Below are 18377 nucleotides of genomic sequence, written 5' to 3' on the forward strand. Positions count from 1 at the left end.
TTTCAATCCTTTGATATTGACTTGAGCGATGGAATTGGTTCAAACATTGAACCCTGCCTGTCTAAATCAAACTGCACACAAAACCAACATTAACATGTGGATTAATTTAATTGCACAGGATTTGGTTTCTATTTATTAAACTGGTTTAATTAGGTCCTAATATAGAAATGTATACAGAAAACCTAGTTTATTCGATTATGCAGTTTTGACTTCATCAGTAGTGCTCTCCATAGCTTTGTGTTCTAAAGTCAAACCTGTTTATGTGATCACCTGAATAATAAGAGACCACCTGTGTTAAGAGGCCACTTTTAATGTTCTCCATTGAAGTGATTTCACGGTGAACTGAACCTGTATTAAGGGACCACCTGCATTGAGAGACCACTTTTTGGACTTCAAAAGGGTGGTCTCTTAAGGATCCCCGTACCACTGCCTAAAAATAAAACTATGCAATCGTAACTTATTTTTCCGGCATGACTATAACTTTGATTAATCAATCTTGAAAGGAAAAGTATATCTTCCAGAGACTTTTATGAAAAAATAATGGTGATGAAATAACCAAAAAATTATCAACAATACTGTTCTGGGTGAAAAATAGAACATGAACGGTACCCTGGGCTTCAAATTGTTATACTGTCACTCTAACACACTTTGAGTTAGTTGGTCAGCCAAAGTGTCATGGACAAACTGTTAAATCCGAAGTGGAATTAAGGGGGGGTCACTATACTTATGAAAAACCATGGTGCAGAGGGACAGGGATCCTTAATGCAGGATTGGCTGTATTGCATAGCAATTTGCAAAAAATATGTTTAATGTTGCAACATTTCAGTGTTGTCAAAATGAGTTATTTTGTTGACTCCATGTGACCTTATTGTGTTCACTGGCCATGATAAATATATCAAAGAAACAAACAAACAAACAAACAAACAAACAAACCCTGTTTGTGGTAAACCATGTTTTTTTTCATCTCTTAATTAATCGTAAACTTTTAGAACTTTGTTACATGTTAGCCCCTGTTCATGCTGTCACCAGTACAAGATACAAACATACATCTTTATGTGTCCGAATCCTTAGCAAGTGGAAGGAGCCGACTCGTATTAATAATATATTTCTGAAAGACTGTCAGACCATTTATCATTTTTGAAGCCATTTGGTACATAATTATGCTATTCAATGTTTTCAAAATCTTTGGATATATATGAGCGACCTTCATTTTTTTCCCTTAGGTATACCTCAGGTACACATTTTCTCTGCACATTTTTCATTTTTTGACAGAAACATATTGTTTGGGTTTAAAAGATTATTATTTCTTGGAAACAAATATGTTATAATGGTGAGCTGTCATGCTTTAGTTGTTGTACGTACCATCCTGAGAAAAATTTAAGGTCAAAATGTCATGTTATGAGTTATTATGGGATGCATTCAAGACCTTTTTTCTGGGAACAGCGCCCTGGAAATAATTTATCATAGCTTTCATAAAAAAAAAATACAAATAATTCTTAGAATTTACAAGTTTCTTTGTTATTTCTTTTCAATGATATCCATTATCAGTACAATTATTATATTAATGAATATTTAGGTAAGAATTTCAATATTTTTGGAAAATAACAAATGAAAAATGTGTATGGTGTAAAGCTGACCATGCTTTAAATTATGATGTCCTTATTTACATGACCTGGACAGTAATATTGAAAGCTTTGTTAGCTTAAAAGCTTTTTTTCATAGTTTCATCAGCTACAGATAACATTTTTTGAAAGGATTACAAAAGCTCTCAAGTTCTATATAGTTGGTTTTCAGAGAAATTTATATGTAGTTGATGAAAATCTTATTCTTGCAATTACATTCTGATGAGGTTTTTCACCAAAAAATATTTTGTTAGAATATTTTTATTTTTCGTTTTTAAACTCCTCACAGGTTTTCATGAAGGAGACGTTTGAGCATCAGTTAGATTTACATGCCAAGAACATCCAGTACAACTCGGTGGTCACAATCCAGAAGCTCACTCGTATGTTCCTGGCCCGCAGGAAATTCCTACACCTACAGACGGCAACATGCAAGATTCAGGCAGTGATAAAGACTTGGGTTGAAAGGTGAGAATCAATTAGGTTATTTTGTTGATTTTTCATTTTCTGTAAAAATGGATTTTTTTCTCTTATATAAATTTTTTCGTGTTGTTATTTAAAACTAATCGTGATGTGGAAATTTTGTCATTGGCAGTGGTTTTGAAATCTACATATATAATAACTCTACATCTATGTATATTGCTTGTGGATATTGTCACACTTATTTACTAAACACAAAAAACATGAATATCTCCACAGCTCTATTATATCGAATTTAACAGGAATGTCCTTGAGTCATACAGTGCTAGAATCTGTTCATACAGCTATAGAGTCTGTACAATCTCCCATCCAGTGATACAGTGATGGAGTCTGTACAATCTCCCACCCTGTGATACAATGACAGAAACTGTACAATCTCCCAACCTGTGATTCAATGACAGAGACTGTACAATCTCCCATCCTGTGATACAGTGACAGAGTCTGTACAATCTCCAACCATGTGATACAGTGATGGAGTCTGTACAATCTCCCACCATGTGATACAGTGATGGAGTCTGTACAATCTCCCATCCTGTGATACAATGACAGAGTCTGTACAATCTCCCACCCTGTGATTCAATGACATAGTCTGTACAATCTCCCACCCTGTGATACAGTGACAGAGTCTGTACAATCTCCCACCCTGTGATGCAATAACAGTCTGTACAATCTCCCACCCTGTGATACAGTGATGGAGTCTGTACAGTCTCCCACCCTGTGATACAGTGATGGAGTCTGTACTGTCTCCCACCCTGTGATACAGTGACAGAGTCTGTACAATCCCCCACCCTGTGATACAATGACAGAGTCTGTACAATCTCCCACCCTGTGATTCAATGACATAGTCTGTACAATCTCCCACCCTGTGATACAGTGATGGAGCCTGTACTATCTCCCACCCTGTGATATAGTAACACAGTCTGTACAGTCTCCCGCCCTGTGATATAGTAACACAGTCTGTACAATCTCCCACCCTGTGATACAGTGACAGAGTCTGTACAATCTCCCACTCTGTAATACAGTGATGGAGTCTGTACTATCTCCCACCCTGTGATATAGTAACACAGTCTGTACAGTCTCCCACCCTGTGATATAGTAACACAGTCTGTACAATTTCCCACCCTGTGATATAGTAACACAGTCTGTACAATCTCCCACCCTGTGATACAGTGATGGAGTCTGTACAATCTCCCACTCTGTAATACAGTGACAGAGTCTGTACAATCTCCCACCCTGTGATACAGGGATGGAGTCTGTACTATCTCCCACCCTGTGATATAGTAACACAGTCTGTACAATTTCCCACCCTGTGATATAGTAACACAGTCTGTACAATCCCCCTCCCTGTGATACAGTGATGGAGTCTGTACAATCTCCCACCTTCATGTGATACAGTGATGGAGTCTGTACAATCTCCCTCTCTGTAATACAGTGACAGAGTCTGTACAATCTCCCACCCTGTGATTCAATGACAGAGGCTGTACAATCTCCCACCCTGTGATACAGTGACAGAGTCTGTACAATCTCCCACCCTGTGATGCAATGACAGAGTCTGTACAATCTCCCACCCAGTGATACAGTGATGAAGTCTGTACAATCTCCCACCTTCATGTGATACAGTGACAGAGTCAGTACAGTCTCCCATCCTGTGATACAGTGATGGAGGCTGTACAATATCCTACACTGTGATACAGTGATAGAGTCTGTACAATCTCCCACCCTATGATACAGTGATGGAGTCTGTACAATCTCCCACCCTGTGATACAATGATAGAGTCTGTACTATCTCCCACCCTGTGATACAATGACAGTCTGTACAATCTCCCACCCTCTGATACAATGACAGAGGCTGTACAATCTCCCACCCAGTGATACAGTGATGAAGTCTGTACAATCTCCCACCTTCATGTGATACAGTGATGGAGTCTGTACAATCTCCCACCCAGTGATACAGTGATGAAGTCTGTACAATCTCCCACCTTCATGTGATACAGTGACAGAGTCTGCACAATCTCCCGCCCTGTGATAAAATGACAGAGTCTGTACAATCTCCCACCCAGTGATACAGTGATGAAGTCTGTACAATCTCCCACCTTCATGTGATACAGTGACAGAGTCCGTACAATCTCCCACCCTGTGGTACAATGACAGAGTCTGTACAATCTCCCACCCAGTGATACAGTGATGAAGTCTGTACAATCTCCCACCTTCATGTGATACAGTGATGGAGTCTGTACAATCTCCCACCCTGTGATACAGTGATGGAGTCTGTACAATATCCCACCTTCATGTGATACAGTGACAGAGTCTGTACAGTCTCCCATCCTGTGATACAGTGATGGAGTCTGTACAATATCCTACACTGTGATACAGTGATAGAGTCTGTACAATCTCCTACCCTGTGATACAGTGATGGAGTCTGTACAATCTCCCACCCTGTGATACAGTGATGGAGTCTGTACAATCTCCCACCCTGTGATACAGTGATGGAGTCTGTACAATCTCCTACACTGTGATACAGTGACAGAGGCTGTACAATCTCCCACCCTGTGATACAGTGACAGAGTCTGTACAATATCCTACCCTGTGATACAGTGATGGAATCTGTGCAATATCCTACCCAGTGATACAGTGATGGAGTTTGTACAATCTCCCACCCTGTGATACAGTGACAGAGTCTGTACAATCTCCCACCCTGTGATACAGTGACAGAGTCCGTACAATCTCCCATCCTGTGATTCAATGACAGAGGCTGTACAATCTCCCATCCTGTGGTGTTTGTCTGGAGATGAATACGTTTCATATTGAACTGCATATCTTCCCTAGCCATTTGACAGGTATTCTCAGCTCTTTAAATTTTCACCTGTTACATTGTCACTTCACCTGTGCGATACACAACTTCCAAGGATGTTTTCACAATAACTGGTATGTACAATCTCTCATAGTCGGAAAAAGTCTTTTAAATATAATTTTTTCCTTACAGAAAAAAAAGTCAGCAAAATTTGATGTGTTAATTGATATGATAATTATGGATTTCATAATATCTTCGTAAAATTTATATGCAAAAATCGTATTTCATGTTGCTAGACGTTGGTGCCTTTTCCGTTAAGTTACTATGACTGATGTATGTCACAGATTTGGGTGTTACCTTTCGCCGGCAATCCTACGTTTTCTTTTAGATAGACCACAATCTTATTATGCTTACGGATATAAAACAATCTAAAAATTTGTTATGTGATGCATAGCGTGTTAGCCATGTTTTACCTGTGTCAAACCTACTGCTCCTGAGTTTAAGCCCACAATAACACTTTAAGGCGTGAAATTAATCTTTGTGTGTCTGTGTTCCTTCTTAATTTGTATATAGAATCAATATTGAATTTTCATTTTATGCGAGATTTTTGAAACAGTCTTTAGAAGTTTTTTATCATTTTAAAGTGATGCTTTGTAGAACAATAATTGGTTATTAAAATTTTGGGACAATTTCATAGATCTCTTGTGAAATGGAATCAAATTTTAATTATCAGAATTTGTTATACATGTTCATTTTTAAACAGATTTGACTGGATGTGGATTTGTGTCCAAAATTGAAATTATGGTTAATACAAGTTTTCAAAATTACGTTGGATTAAGTTACAAAGACATGTATATGGTAGGACTGAAAGTCTTGTGTATCCCGGTTTGTAGATAAGCGTTGTCGAGATATGATTAATACAAATGTATAGATAGGAATAAATTATCGTAAAATATGAAGCGAATACGATGACAGGTTTATTTGCAAGATATTCAGTTTTGTTAAGACAAAGTGTCGCATTGTTATATGGAATCGTAGTTCCTGATACACGCAATTTTTATTTTCGAAGATTGAATATATTTCAGGGATGACAAGTATTTTGTTAAAAATAGATATACCGTATTTAACGTAATAAGGGGAACTGCTTTAATACCTCAAGGTATATATGTTTGAAATATTACACAAATTTTGATTTTGAAGTTCTGGATATCCATCATGCTTTTCCTTATTTCATAATTTCTGAAAGTTGTCGGGTTTGTTTTGCAAATTTTACTACATTCCCCAAAATGTCACTGTACTTGGGTGTATTGAACAAAAACAATAGGGGATAGTCAAATTAAAAGGTATGGTGTTTGAGGCAAAAACATGTCTAATAATTAATGGTGGCCCACTTGTCATTCACCTATGTGCCAGCAACCTTATCCTGTCAAATATGGTAGTTGTATGAAAGATATATGGTGTCTTAAGCTAATTGTCTTAATTAAGGTCTAGGCTCTTGGTGCAAATCAGTTTTTATGTTAATGTCGGATGCCTCAGACAAGTACACACTATATAGAAACGAAGAATATTTAATGAGAAATGAGAATTATTTTGTTAAATATATTCATTTTTAGTTATATAAGCATAGTGACTCACTTATTAATTAATTTCATTTTTTGAAAATTATTAGCAATATGACTCTGTGAATTGTCTCACTTTGGTGCTTGCTGAAAAGAATTTGACATAGCTAGATCAATAGAGCACCTTTAATTGGTAGTTCTGGGTTCGACTCACCTAGCAGGGGAAAGCACCTATGTAGATGAGCTGTTGGGATCAATGTTTACATTTGGAAAGAGGACTAGTTGACATTTAACACAGGGCCCTGTATACTATTGCAAGCAAAAGTCACCTCAGGTCTCCTTTTGGCATATTGAAGTGAAACGAAATGTCAGGTCCCTATGCGTTGTACATTTCAAATATATTTCATTTACTATTGAGTGAAATTTACATTGAAAGGGTATTAAGATACTTGGAGCCTGTTGTATGTATTTCTGTACTTTTAGAATCTACTTTAAACTCGTCTAATCCCAGTTGCATTGTACAATATTAAATTTGTTCTATTTGAAATGAAATCCTAAGAATGATGATGAGATAATAAAAGTCAACGTGCCCCTCCCCTTTTTGCCATTTAAACCATCCTTCAAATTCTTTGATGCTCCACATATGAAGTTGATCTTGTGTAGGGCAAAGTTGAAATGACACAAAAGCATTAAGAAAATGCCTGAATTCAAATGATTTCTTGTAAAACGCATTTAATCACCTCAATTTCTTACACTAAAAATATTGAATCATAAGTCTAACTTTATTTTAAATACACACACACAAAAACAATGTTGTATGTACATTTTAGTCTATACAAATTAATTTTTTGAACTTCTCATTTTTAGTATAAAAATTAACATGTTCTCCATTGATTTTTCTGGTAATAAGCCCTCCCATGTCAAAAACAGTTCAATAGAAATACTAACAAACGCTAATTTATTATCCTGCAATGATTGCAGGATGAATATGGTAATAATAAGTAAATTGCAACTAGAAATTACTTATAAGGAAGTGCACATGTATTTACATTTAGTTTCAAAAAGGAAGTGCACATGTATTTACATTTAGTTTCCACTTCTATTTTATTTTTTATGAATAAATAGGAAGGAAAATATTATTTGGAACACATTAAATTATTTTTATGATTTTAATTGAACTTCTAGAGAGATTTCTGAGCGGAAACCAGGTTTAAATTAATGCATGGTCGTGAAGATTTTGAGATAGATTGTCCATTAAACAAGTGACCATTGGGAAAGGACTGACACTTTATATGCAAATGTAAAACCAGATTTTTGATTGTACAAAGATAATTACTAAAGTAAGCTATATATGGAAATGAAAAGCAATGTACTACTATGAGGGATATAAGGTGTAGGGTCAATTTTGTTTGTGCAACAAACATCTGAAGGACCCAGGTACATGAGATCCAGGGCAGGAGAGCGTTTGATGTCAGTGAACATCACAAGGCTTGTGTGTTAGTTTGGTTTCATGTAAACATGGTATGCTGATGTTAGCCTGGGGTCGGTCCGAGGTTCCTGTTTGTCAAATCACCCACTGGTCTGATGTTAGATCTTAACTTCAAACATACATTTGGCCAGTAATTATTCGCTGCAGATATGGCTTTATGCATATAGAGGGTATAGAACCAGCTATAGTTATCTTATATTTTCTCTGGTTTTGGGTAGTACTGTTTTTGTGTTCTTACAGGACATGTAGCCTCTTATTAAGATGGTCCCTTCATTTGGGTATAATCCTTCTTTGAAATAAACACTGAGATTGACAACCTCTCTAAAGTATCAATCTGGTTTAACTGAAGTGACAACCTCTTTATAGTGACAATTCCTGTAAAGTGACAATCTGGATTGTGTCCACATCTGTAAACTACAGTGACAACCTCTATATAGTGACAATTCCTGTAAAGTGACATTGCCTGTGTGTTGTTAAATCTCTATAAAATGACAACCTCTATACAGTGACAATTCCTATAAAATGACATTGCCTGTGTATTGTTAAATCTATATATATAGTGACAACCTCTATATAGTGACAATTCCTGTACAGTGACATTGCCTGTGTATTGTTAAATATCTATAAAGTGACAACCTCTATATAGTGACAATTCCTGTAAAGTGACATTGCCTGTGTATTGTTAAATCTCTATAAAGGAAAAAACCTGTATATAGTGATCATTCCTGCTAAAAGACAAGTATACAATAACCACCATCACTACAAAGACCCCTGTGTATAATGATAACTTCTTTAAAGTAACAACCTGTTTATTTTGAATAATTCCTGTATGCTATTTACCTGTATTAAATGACCCTGTCCCTTTAAAATCTCAGACAAGCTGAGTATAAATATGTTAGTCCCTGAAAAAATGACACAGCTGAAGTTGAATTTGAAACCTGCAATATCAAACTTCTGTTTAAACAACTTTACTTCTGTAATATTTAAATACCATTTAATTCAAGTTCATCACTGTTTAAACAGACCTCCTAAATGACTTTTAAACTTTTTTAATGAAAGGATTTAAATCAACCTTGATATTGCCCTGACTGTTTCTTCATGTAAACATTTGGAATTTAAATATGTGCCCGAATCAAACGATTTATTATCGGTAGTATTTCACTAGTTTATTCCATAATTGTTCAGCTTTTTACACATTCATTTATCAAAGATTTTTACCATAAACATTGGCATAAAGTCTCCCGTAACTTTTGAATTTTTAGTTGTCAGTTGTGGTTTAGCATTGACTGGTATAGAATGGTTACGTTTTAGCTTTCTGTGAACAAACACTGCTGTGTCCAATGACTTTATTTCTTTAACCATTCATTAATTCACAATGTTAATAGGTTATTTAAATGTTAAATTCTCAGCTGTAAGTGAAAAAAAGAAAAAAGAAAATCCACTTATCATATATAGCTGTGTACAAATCTGTAGACATGGTAGCTTCAAATTAATTCAAACAGTCACTTAATTTAAGGATTTATTCTGTGTTAAGGTGAAATATCGTGAATTATAGTTTTAACTCTTGGATTTTTTATCATTGTTTATCTTGATGTGAGGTACAAAAAACAACCAAGTTTTCCTGTCAGTATTTGATGATACCTGAAACATAATGTCAAACGATAACACTGACTTAAATTGTATAGGAATTTACTAAATTTCTCTCCGCACACCGGAGGGAAAAACGCTTGTAAGGTCAAAAGTGGGACATATTTGAATCCGAGCCAATCGTGATTAATCTCGGTGTCGTCTGAATTGTTGCACCGGGGAATTCATCGTGTAGGTAAATAAAAGAGACACAGGTAAATCGGAGCGCTTCTCAAATGAGCTCTGTGCAGGTGATGTCGTCTGTATTATTTACCTGTGTCTTTCTCACCTGGGAGGTGACAAGGAATACCTGAATTTGATTAATGATCTGTGAGGGAAATATGTTATTATTATTGTTGCATAGTTTCTTTTTATATAAAAATTATCATAGTTGTACTTCCTTGAATAATTGATATTTATAAATATGAGAATTTTTAATACACAGAAAAAATATACAGATTGTTTTCATGCATACATATACTTTTATTTAATTTTTTTCTTAAGTTTGAAATTGAAACGACTTTTGTTATGAATGAAGTGTTAGAGGGGAAAAAAAAAGTACATTTTCTTGAATAATTTTGATATTTATATATTTTTTTTCTAATTGGTATTTTTGATATAAATTTCAAAATCACATGATAACATTAATTTGTTTTTTGTATCGGTGACATATTTGGATTCAAAATTCAAAGATAGATATTTAGAAGTGACTGATTGAAATTATTTCATAAAAAGTGCTTAAAAAATTAAAGAATTTTTTTAAAAGAAATATTAAAGTCAGATTTACATGATCATACAAGCTCTATGTGCATGGTGGATTTTCCGTATTATGTAAAGGTAAAAAAAATATTTTTTCTTTATTACAATAAGGTAAAAAAATAAAGTCAAAACCAATTGTGTTGTCAGTCACTGTTGTAAACAAATAGCAAATGTGTTCACACAATGAAGGAGTAATAATCAATGTCTTTTTGTGTTTTTTTACGAACTGCCATTTCGCTTTAGGCTACTTGATTATCTGTGACCGTAACATTCATCAATTCAATGTTTGATGGCTTCCAGTGTTAAGGAAAAGTATGTAAAACATCGATAGGACCAAGACAAGGAGTAACCTTACCTAACCTATAATTCTCATATGGACTCTTCCACCCTTTGATCTGGACATGCATACTTTCTGATAGTGGGGGGAGGAAGGGTGGAGTACAAATTGCATTGAATAGGAATTCATCAAATTGATTGGGGAAAGTTTATATCAGCTGTCGGACGAGTACAAAAACAAGTTACATAGCTGAGGTGGTCATGCTCCGTTGTTGCTACCTTGCAATGAAAAGATTTCATAGAGATACATTTTATGTAGGTGTTTTTGGATCAATTTTTTTCTCTCAAGAAAACAATCAATGTAATATTTAGGTAGCGGACCTGTTTGATCCTGGATGTACCGTAACTTGTGTTTGTGATATACGAATACTGTGAAATATTCCAGGAAAATTCCATGACGGAGGAAATTGTCGGGTGACTTTTTAATTGATAGGTGTCCGTATTAAACTTATTTCATATACACACGGAAACAAATATTGATATAAATTAACTGAATAACTGAGAAGCTAAACAAAATGATAAAATGCTGCTTGTGAAACGTGAACAAGTGTCCGTAGTTTTTCAAACGTATGTATGCAGTTTAAATTAATTTCAAACATTTCATGCGAACGTGGTTGAATAAGAAGCATTAATAGAATTGGAGCATCATCGAATGCTAAGAAAATGCGCAGGAAAATCTTCTTTTTTTCCCTCAGGATTTATATAGTAGCTTATGAATGAAGTTTGTTTTTACTGGTGTTAAAAAAAGGACGCTTGGAGGATTATGTGTGCAAGTTTGTTAAACATGGCATATTTGTGTTAGAAACATTTGAGGAAACAGTATCTTGACATACCCTAAATGTATCGTAAGCTGTAGGACGAAAATGTGTTTTGATATTTTCGGCAGAACTTGTGAATTCGACACTTTCACCCTCTGAAGTCAGAAGTCGACCTCACTCGTGTTCTCCTGGGGTCTGACTATAGTCCGATCCGATGGTCACTGTGTGGGTCGTAATTAATTGACCACTCTCAGGAACGTAGAGTTTAGACCTAGTGCTTATCTTTCATGTGTAGCTCGGAGGTTTTTCGTGAAGACATGATGAACTGTCCTGACACTCCTCACCTACATCTTACTACAACTAACTTAAGGGGTTATGTACCATAATTCATGCAGCAACTCTAAGCCTGACCGTCTTAAATAGACTTTGCATATGTTTTTTTTTTGGGTGAAAATTAAAAATAAATGGACATAATTCAAATATATAAACCCAGGTAAGATTTGTATGGGTGCTTATGCATTTTTTAAAGGCATAACTCATAAAACTTGAATTTTTCTAAAATTTGAAGAAAAAATAATAAATTTTGAAATCTGTATTTATATGCTACTGATTAACAAGGCTTTGAAAAGCTTGGCTAATGTATAACATAGCAACAGTATCAATGAAAACTTCATTATGGTAATCATACAATTTTTCTGAAGTTGATGTTTGATTAAATGTTAATTGATTAAAATATGTTTTTTCTTTTCCTTTAGTTAGTGTCTGATTAAATGTTAATTAAAATGCATTTTTTCTTTTTTCCATTACAGAAAGAAATATCTGAAGGTTCGGAATGGAATTATTAAGGCTCAGGCACAAGTTCGCATGCGGAGGGAGCGCCATAGATATCTTCACGTAAGGCCCCTTACATCAATGATAATGGCTCCTTAGGTACATTAATACCTGGCAAGGTCACGACCTGTAGGTTCTAGCTGCAGGAGGTTGAAGGGCTCAAGTTTACCTTATGAAGTTAAGATAACTGTGTATATGTTGTAGTTTTGATGTACTGTTCAGTCCCACCCTTACGGTCCCCAGGGCGATAGCCAGTTGACAAGGGCTGGCGCTGTATTAGTCAGATTGTACGACCACGGCTTCAATCAAACTCACGCATCTCGAATCCACCCAAATCTCCCCACCTTCCTCAGCTATGCCGATGTATCTGAAACGTACTTCTTAGTCTTGTGCACAGGACAGGTAACGACGAGCTCTCGACAGAATGGGGCAACATGGACTGTTTTTTAAATTCTTCCTGGATATAAATTTCTCCTGAGTTTTTTATTTCGTGTTCCTTAAACAAGGTAATTTTTTGTATAAATGTATAACTATCGGACATACTTGAAAAAACCGATTTTTCTTGTATAAGTTGCTGCTAATTAGCATAACTCTTACGACACTGTATTGGTGCTGTCGGAATAATGTTTGATCACCGTCACGCCTGATTAGGTTCATTTTATGTTTTGGGTCAGTGAATTGTTCTGTCATGGCCACAGGATTTTAGTGTTCTGTCGGTTGGTTTGATGGTAGTATTTTGGACAGTTTCCATTCTGCTTGAGTGATCACTTCAGGATTAAGATCCAGGGACGTCTTTATAGCAGACAAATGCATTTACATTAAATCTTTATACTCTGCTTACGGTTTTATTACGCGATATCCACTTGCATAGGATAAGGTCCTCTGGTGACTGCTCTGGAAGGGAAATACCTGGCAATGTTTTCAGACAAATGGAAATAATATCACTGTGAATTCTAAACCAACGTCAAAATGCCGTGTTTGGAAATGGATTCTACCTCTTCCTCCCCGACGTATAATGCTGTATGTGATGAAGTTAAATTTTACTTTTCTCAGGCTCGGGAGGAACTAAAACGCAAGGCTGAACAGGATCGAATTGCTCGCCAAAAACAGGAAGAACAAGTCAAAATGGCACGCGAAGAAAAGGTAAATGAATTTATGAAAAATAATTTCACTGTCTTTCGGAGGCAGTTTCATTATAAACCTTGGTTTCAGACAGGGTTCTGTTTTGATCCCTTGAAATTTGCTCAATTTCACTTAAAATGGTATTGGAGGGAATTGGGATAAAAAATCCTAATCATTTCTTTGAAAACCTTGCTTTTGTTGAGAATTCTGTTTTTTCTAAAATAAAAAATGCTTGAAGCATTCACTTTGGTGAAAATGATAACATATTCCAAATTACCTTCATCAGTTGAACAAACAAAAATCTGCACCACGTACATGATCAAATGTTTTAAAAGAGTTAACTATGAAATGTGGTGCATGTCAGAGTTCAGTTGTTTTAAACAAAGTTCTCAAAAATTAAATTCAGCAAATAAAATTGTATATTTACTCAGGAGGGATAAAAACTAAATGCTGAAGTGTTTTTTTTTATTACCAATTCATAAATCAATACTACCATCATTTTCCAAGCAAAACATGCTTTGGACTCAAATATTTGAATGACGTCATAATTATTCAAACTTAAATATCTATTGGTCAGATTCAGAAAATTTCATATTGTATTCAATCTGTATAGAATTCAAATGTTTTGTTATTTTGAGTTTTCATTCAAAACTGTGCTTGAAATTCAAATTTTCTGAAAAGTACAAGTTTAGTCATATAAAAGGTTGAATTGTAATGTTTACATACGTGGGCAGGTGTTTGAGAAACAGCAGTAGATATATTGTAAGTGGTGACGTCCATTTCAGTAGGTGGACGTAAATACGTGTGTATATACCTGGAGGACAGTCATCAAAATTGGGCGAGTCACCGAGGTTGTCTCCAGATCGCACATATATTAATGTCCGCTCAAAATTATTTGCATCGTTAAAATGTAATTTGCCCACGTCAAAACAATTGGGGGAACTTCATAAACAACAAAATTGATTTAGTGGAAGAACGTTGCCAGAAATAAACTTGTAAGGTTCGTCTCTGTTGAAGTCATGCAGTTCTTGCAAATCTGAAACTAGCAAATTTATACAAAATTTCAGGAAGAGTGACAGATTTGTTTTTTAAGTTGGCATGCGGGAGATATGAAAGAACTTTAACTGTTTTTAAATGCCTGAAAGCCATCTTTTTAAAAAATCAATGCAATTTTTTTTTATATTTCTTTTTAACATAAGTTTCAATTTTAAAAAAAAAGGGTGATCAGTATCCGCATGTTAACTTAGTGTAAGTAATGTTATTTTTAGAAATGATCAAAATATGTGCTATGTCATGGTTGAATATAGATATGGGTGTGAACATTTTTGGGAAAAAATTAATGAAGGCCACTTTGGCCTGATTTTATTATTTTGTCAACATATTCAACACCCCGGGTATATGTTCCACTAAAGTATACAAGTATATGTTGATACTGTGTTCGAATATTTAATAGTTCTCATCATATGATTATTGAGATATTGAAGCCAATACCTTGACTGTTGAATTGAGTATCAATTGTAAATTCAGGTTTTTTTGTCGGAAATAAAATGACACGACAGATATATTATTGTCCAATCATGTTTCAAACGATCAAATATCAGAAAAAAAAAAGATATATGATTATCAAATACCAAAACAAATTTAATTAAGGAAATCGAACAGATATTTAATTGTCATTATTACGTAAAAATAACATGCTTCCGTTAAAAATTGTGAGGATGACAAATATGAGCTAGTCATTCCTGTGACAGACTATATCTGTCTTTGGTAGTATATATCAAACATTTTGATGAATCGGATTTCATGCAATTTTGCTTAGAGGTAGCTGATTCAGTGTTATGAAGGCTTTTGTAAATTCTGAACTCAGTTTGTATTTTCTAAACATCATCAATTTTTCATTGGGAAACCCCTTTCCCAAGATGCAACCCCGGGCATCTCCCAATTGCCTTAACTCATTCACCCCTGAAATTTCATAATGAACTATTCCAACCTTTGAATTGGAAGAGTTCAAATGTGTCTTCAGGGGTGAATGAGTTAAGAAGTTCTGCATTGTCTCTGTATGAACCCCCCTGTTCCCATCAGAAGCATTTTTGTATTGAAATCTTCATATATAGCCTCTGTCATGTGAACCCACTAGTTTCACTTGAAGCCAATTTTATCGGAAACATTTTCAATCCTCTTCCAATTTCATTCGAAGCTATTTTCATTTCATACTTGGAGCCTGTCTGTAGCTGAAGACCCCATGATTTCATCTAAACTGCTAATTTTGTTTCAACCTTGGAATTCCCGACATTGTTTCAACCCTGAAACTCCTTATTTCATAGGAAACCTGGATCTCTTGATTCATTTCAACCCTGGAACTGCTTATTTCATTTCAACTTACAACTAATGATTTCATTTCAACCCTAGAACTCCTGATATTGTTTCAACCTTGATACTCTTTATTTCATGGGAACCATGGAACTCTTAATTCATTTCAACCCTGCATCCCTCCCTGGGAAATTCAATATTTCTTTTGAATCCATTCTCTGCTCTCTGGCAACCTGTGTTCTCAGAACTATTTTTGTATTTCTCCCTCATACCATCTTACTTCAACAGTGGTAAAAATGCTGACTTCGTATAAGTACTAAATATTTTGTTGTTTTGTATAATTTGTGTAAATTAAATTATTCCAGTTAAGATGTATGAAAAGTTGGAAGAATGTATGATACATGTTTGGACACACAAAAAAAATCTATAAGAAGGGGAGTGTCCGTATAACATGATCTTAACATTCTATTAGACGGTCAGTAGCCAACGTCACATGATAAATGACCAGGGCAGCCTTCCCTTATTACGGGCGTCAGACTGTTCATGATTAATAACTATTACACTGAGGGTCATTGTCCACTTGTGTCAGGCTGACACTGTGGAAGTGGTAGGACCAATGTAGTGGTCAGTTCTGTAGGACTCTGGTCAGCAGGTACGTGTTATAGTGATCTACGACCTATAGAAATAGTCTAGGCACCTGCATGCCCTCATTGCATTGGTCAAGCTTTTGACGGTTAATTGATAATCTAGAGAATGTATATAGACAAGCAAGATTAGCTTGTCTGTTACATGTTCTTGACCATATTGGTCATTGAACTCTACATGGTCAGTTTGCAGTCAGTATATGGCTAACGGTCAAGATTTTGACCATTCATAGGATTCACTGCATTATAAGGTATTAAACAGAATTTTTCAGTGGACATTTTCTTGACCATTGTGTTTTGTGTTTTTCTACCTCGCTGTCATTTGGCAATCAATTCATGGCTGATGGTCAAGTGATTAGCCGAGCGGGTCATTACCTTGGGCAGGTGACCTTATCAAATTTCGCTAATCTGTTACATTTGACATTATGTGATTGCATGATAATGAAGGTCATTGAGGGTCACTTATTGTGTCTCAGTCACACACAATAAAATAATTAGGTCAAGATTAAGTATAGGTTTATGGGCTGTGGAAATCATTTTTGTGTAAATATACTTCTTTCAAAATTTATACATGTAGCTATATTTATCCCTGTACCACTGCCAAAATCTGTGACTAATATTACGATGCAATAGAAATGTATTTCCAAGCCTAACTATAGCTTTTATAAGTCATTTTTGACAAGACAAGAAAACTATACCTTGCAGAACTCACAAAAAAAAAAAAAAAGATAAATAAAAATAAAATAAAATCTGAGTGTAAAAAACGCAACAGAGCCAGACCAGGAATCGAACCCAGGACCTCAGATAACTATACTGTCGCTCTAACCAACCATGCTACCTGGTCAACAGCAAGACCCAGGTTCTTTACTAGAACAAATATTTTCCTTAATTTATAAATAAAAAACTGTTGGTCAGATTGTTATTTAAAAACTTGAAAGAAAACTTCTTTTCTAGAACTTATTGTCCTAAATTTATCAATGGAAAATGGTTTTGTCTCTGAAATATTTGCTTCATGCGACCACATTTATATGTAATGATTGAAGTGAAAGTTAAATTAGATTTGTGTTTCCCTATCAGCTCAGGGAAATGAAGTACTTATAAATGTCATGAATATTCATACTCAGGAATATAATAAATCTAAAAAAAAACCTGTTTTGTTTACATCATTGTGATGCTGAGAAATTTGCAACCTCATGCAGATATATGTGATTTTGCATAAAGCTCACCTTTTGCAGAGATTTTAGTAAACAAATGGTTCTACATTTAAGGTATTCTATCATTTTTCCTTCCAAGGAAATCTGTATTCGTCATTTTCTGGATGGTAATAAAAATAGAATAAAAAAATACTGGATTAGCATCTACACAATATTTAAAGAAAAAAGAAATAAAATCAAGGAATATTTCATACTTTTGTCTGATAAAAATATTTTGAAAAGTCATGGTTTCAATATCGTGAAAAAAGACAGTCCTAACTTTCACAATACTCTGTAAGAAAAACAGAATATTTAACTCCAGAATGTAATTTATTGCTGATGTTTAGGCCTATGGGCAAATTGATATTGATCTTTGTGACATTTTAATACTTGTTTTGTCTCGAGGCCGTGACCGACTTGCATAAACTTCGGGACAGGATGTTATTATATTTCAAATTAACTTTACTAATATATTCACAGGTCAAAGGTCATTTTCCTTTTTTTTTTTTCAAATATTTTTTTATTTATTACCTACAAAGGAATATTTATATCAAAACTTTCAGTGGGTGACTGAGAAGAAAATATCAGCTTTTGAAATGAAAATACTGTAGGTGCTTTTAAAAACGATGACAGTATTGATAATTTTTCCTCATTAAAATTCCAGTTAGAAAATTACCCGAAAAATTATTCAGTATATTTTTCCAATTACCAAAAACCTTTTTTAATGAGGTCAAGATTTTTTTTTTTAACAGGGAAATTTAAATGAAAGTAGAAATGATGAGCAACAACACCACTGAATCTGGTACAAAATGTAATGTTTGATTGACATCCTAAGTGCTGACATGCTTTGGCCAAAGGGA

General features: G+C 34.8%; 1 protein-coding gene across 5 annotated transcripts in view; it reads left to right on the forward strand.

Annotated features, from left to right (window-relative positions):
- Positions 1–18377, forward strand: part of LOC110455672 (unconventional myosin-XV-like) — a 125171-nt gene that overhangs the window by 68766 nt on the left and 38028 nt on the right. For all 5 annotated transcript variants that reach the window (XM_021505938.1, XM_021505934.1, XM_021505937.1 and 2 more), the window contains exons 20-22: positions 1912–2087; positions 12227–12311; positions 13302–13391. In XM_021505938.1, coding sequence (XP_021361613.1) covers positions 1912–2087; positions 12227–12311; positions 13302–13391 — 351 coding nt within the window. The remainder of the gene's footprint in view (positions 1–1911; positions 2088–12226; positions 12312–13301; positions 13392–18377) is intronic.

The sequence above is a fragment of the Mizuhopecten yessoensis genome, unplaced genomic scaffold (assembly GCF_002113885.1).
Source record: "Mizuhopecten yessoensis strain PY_sf001 unplaced genomic scaffold, ASM211388v2 scaffold8361, whole genome shotgun sequence".
In the NCBI taxonomy this organism is placed as follows: Eukaryota; Metazoa; Mollusca; class Bivalvia; order Pectinida; family Pectinidae; genus Mizuhopecten; species Mizuhopecten yessoensis.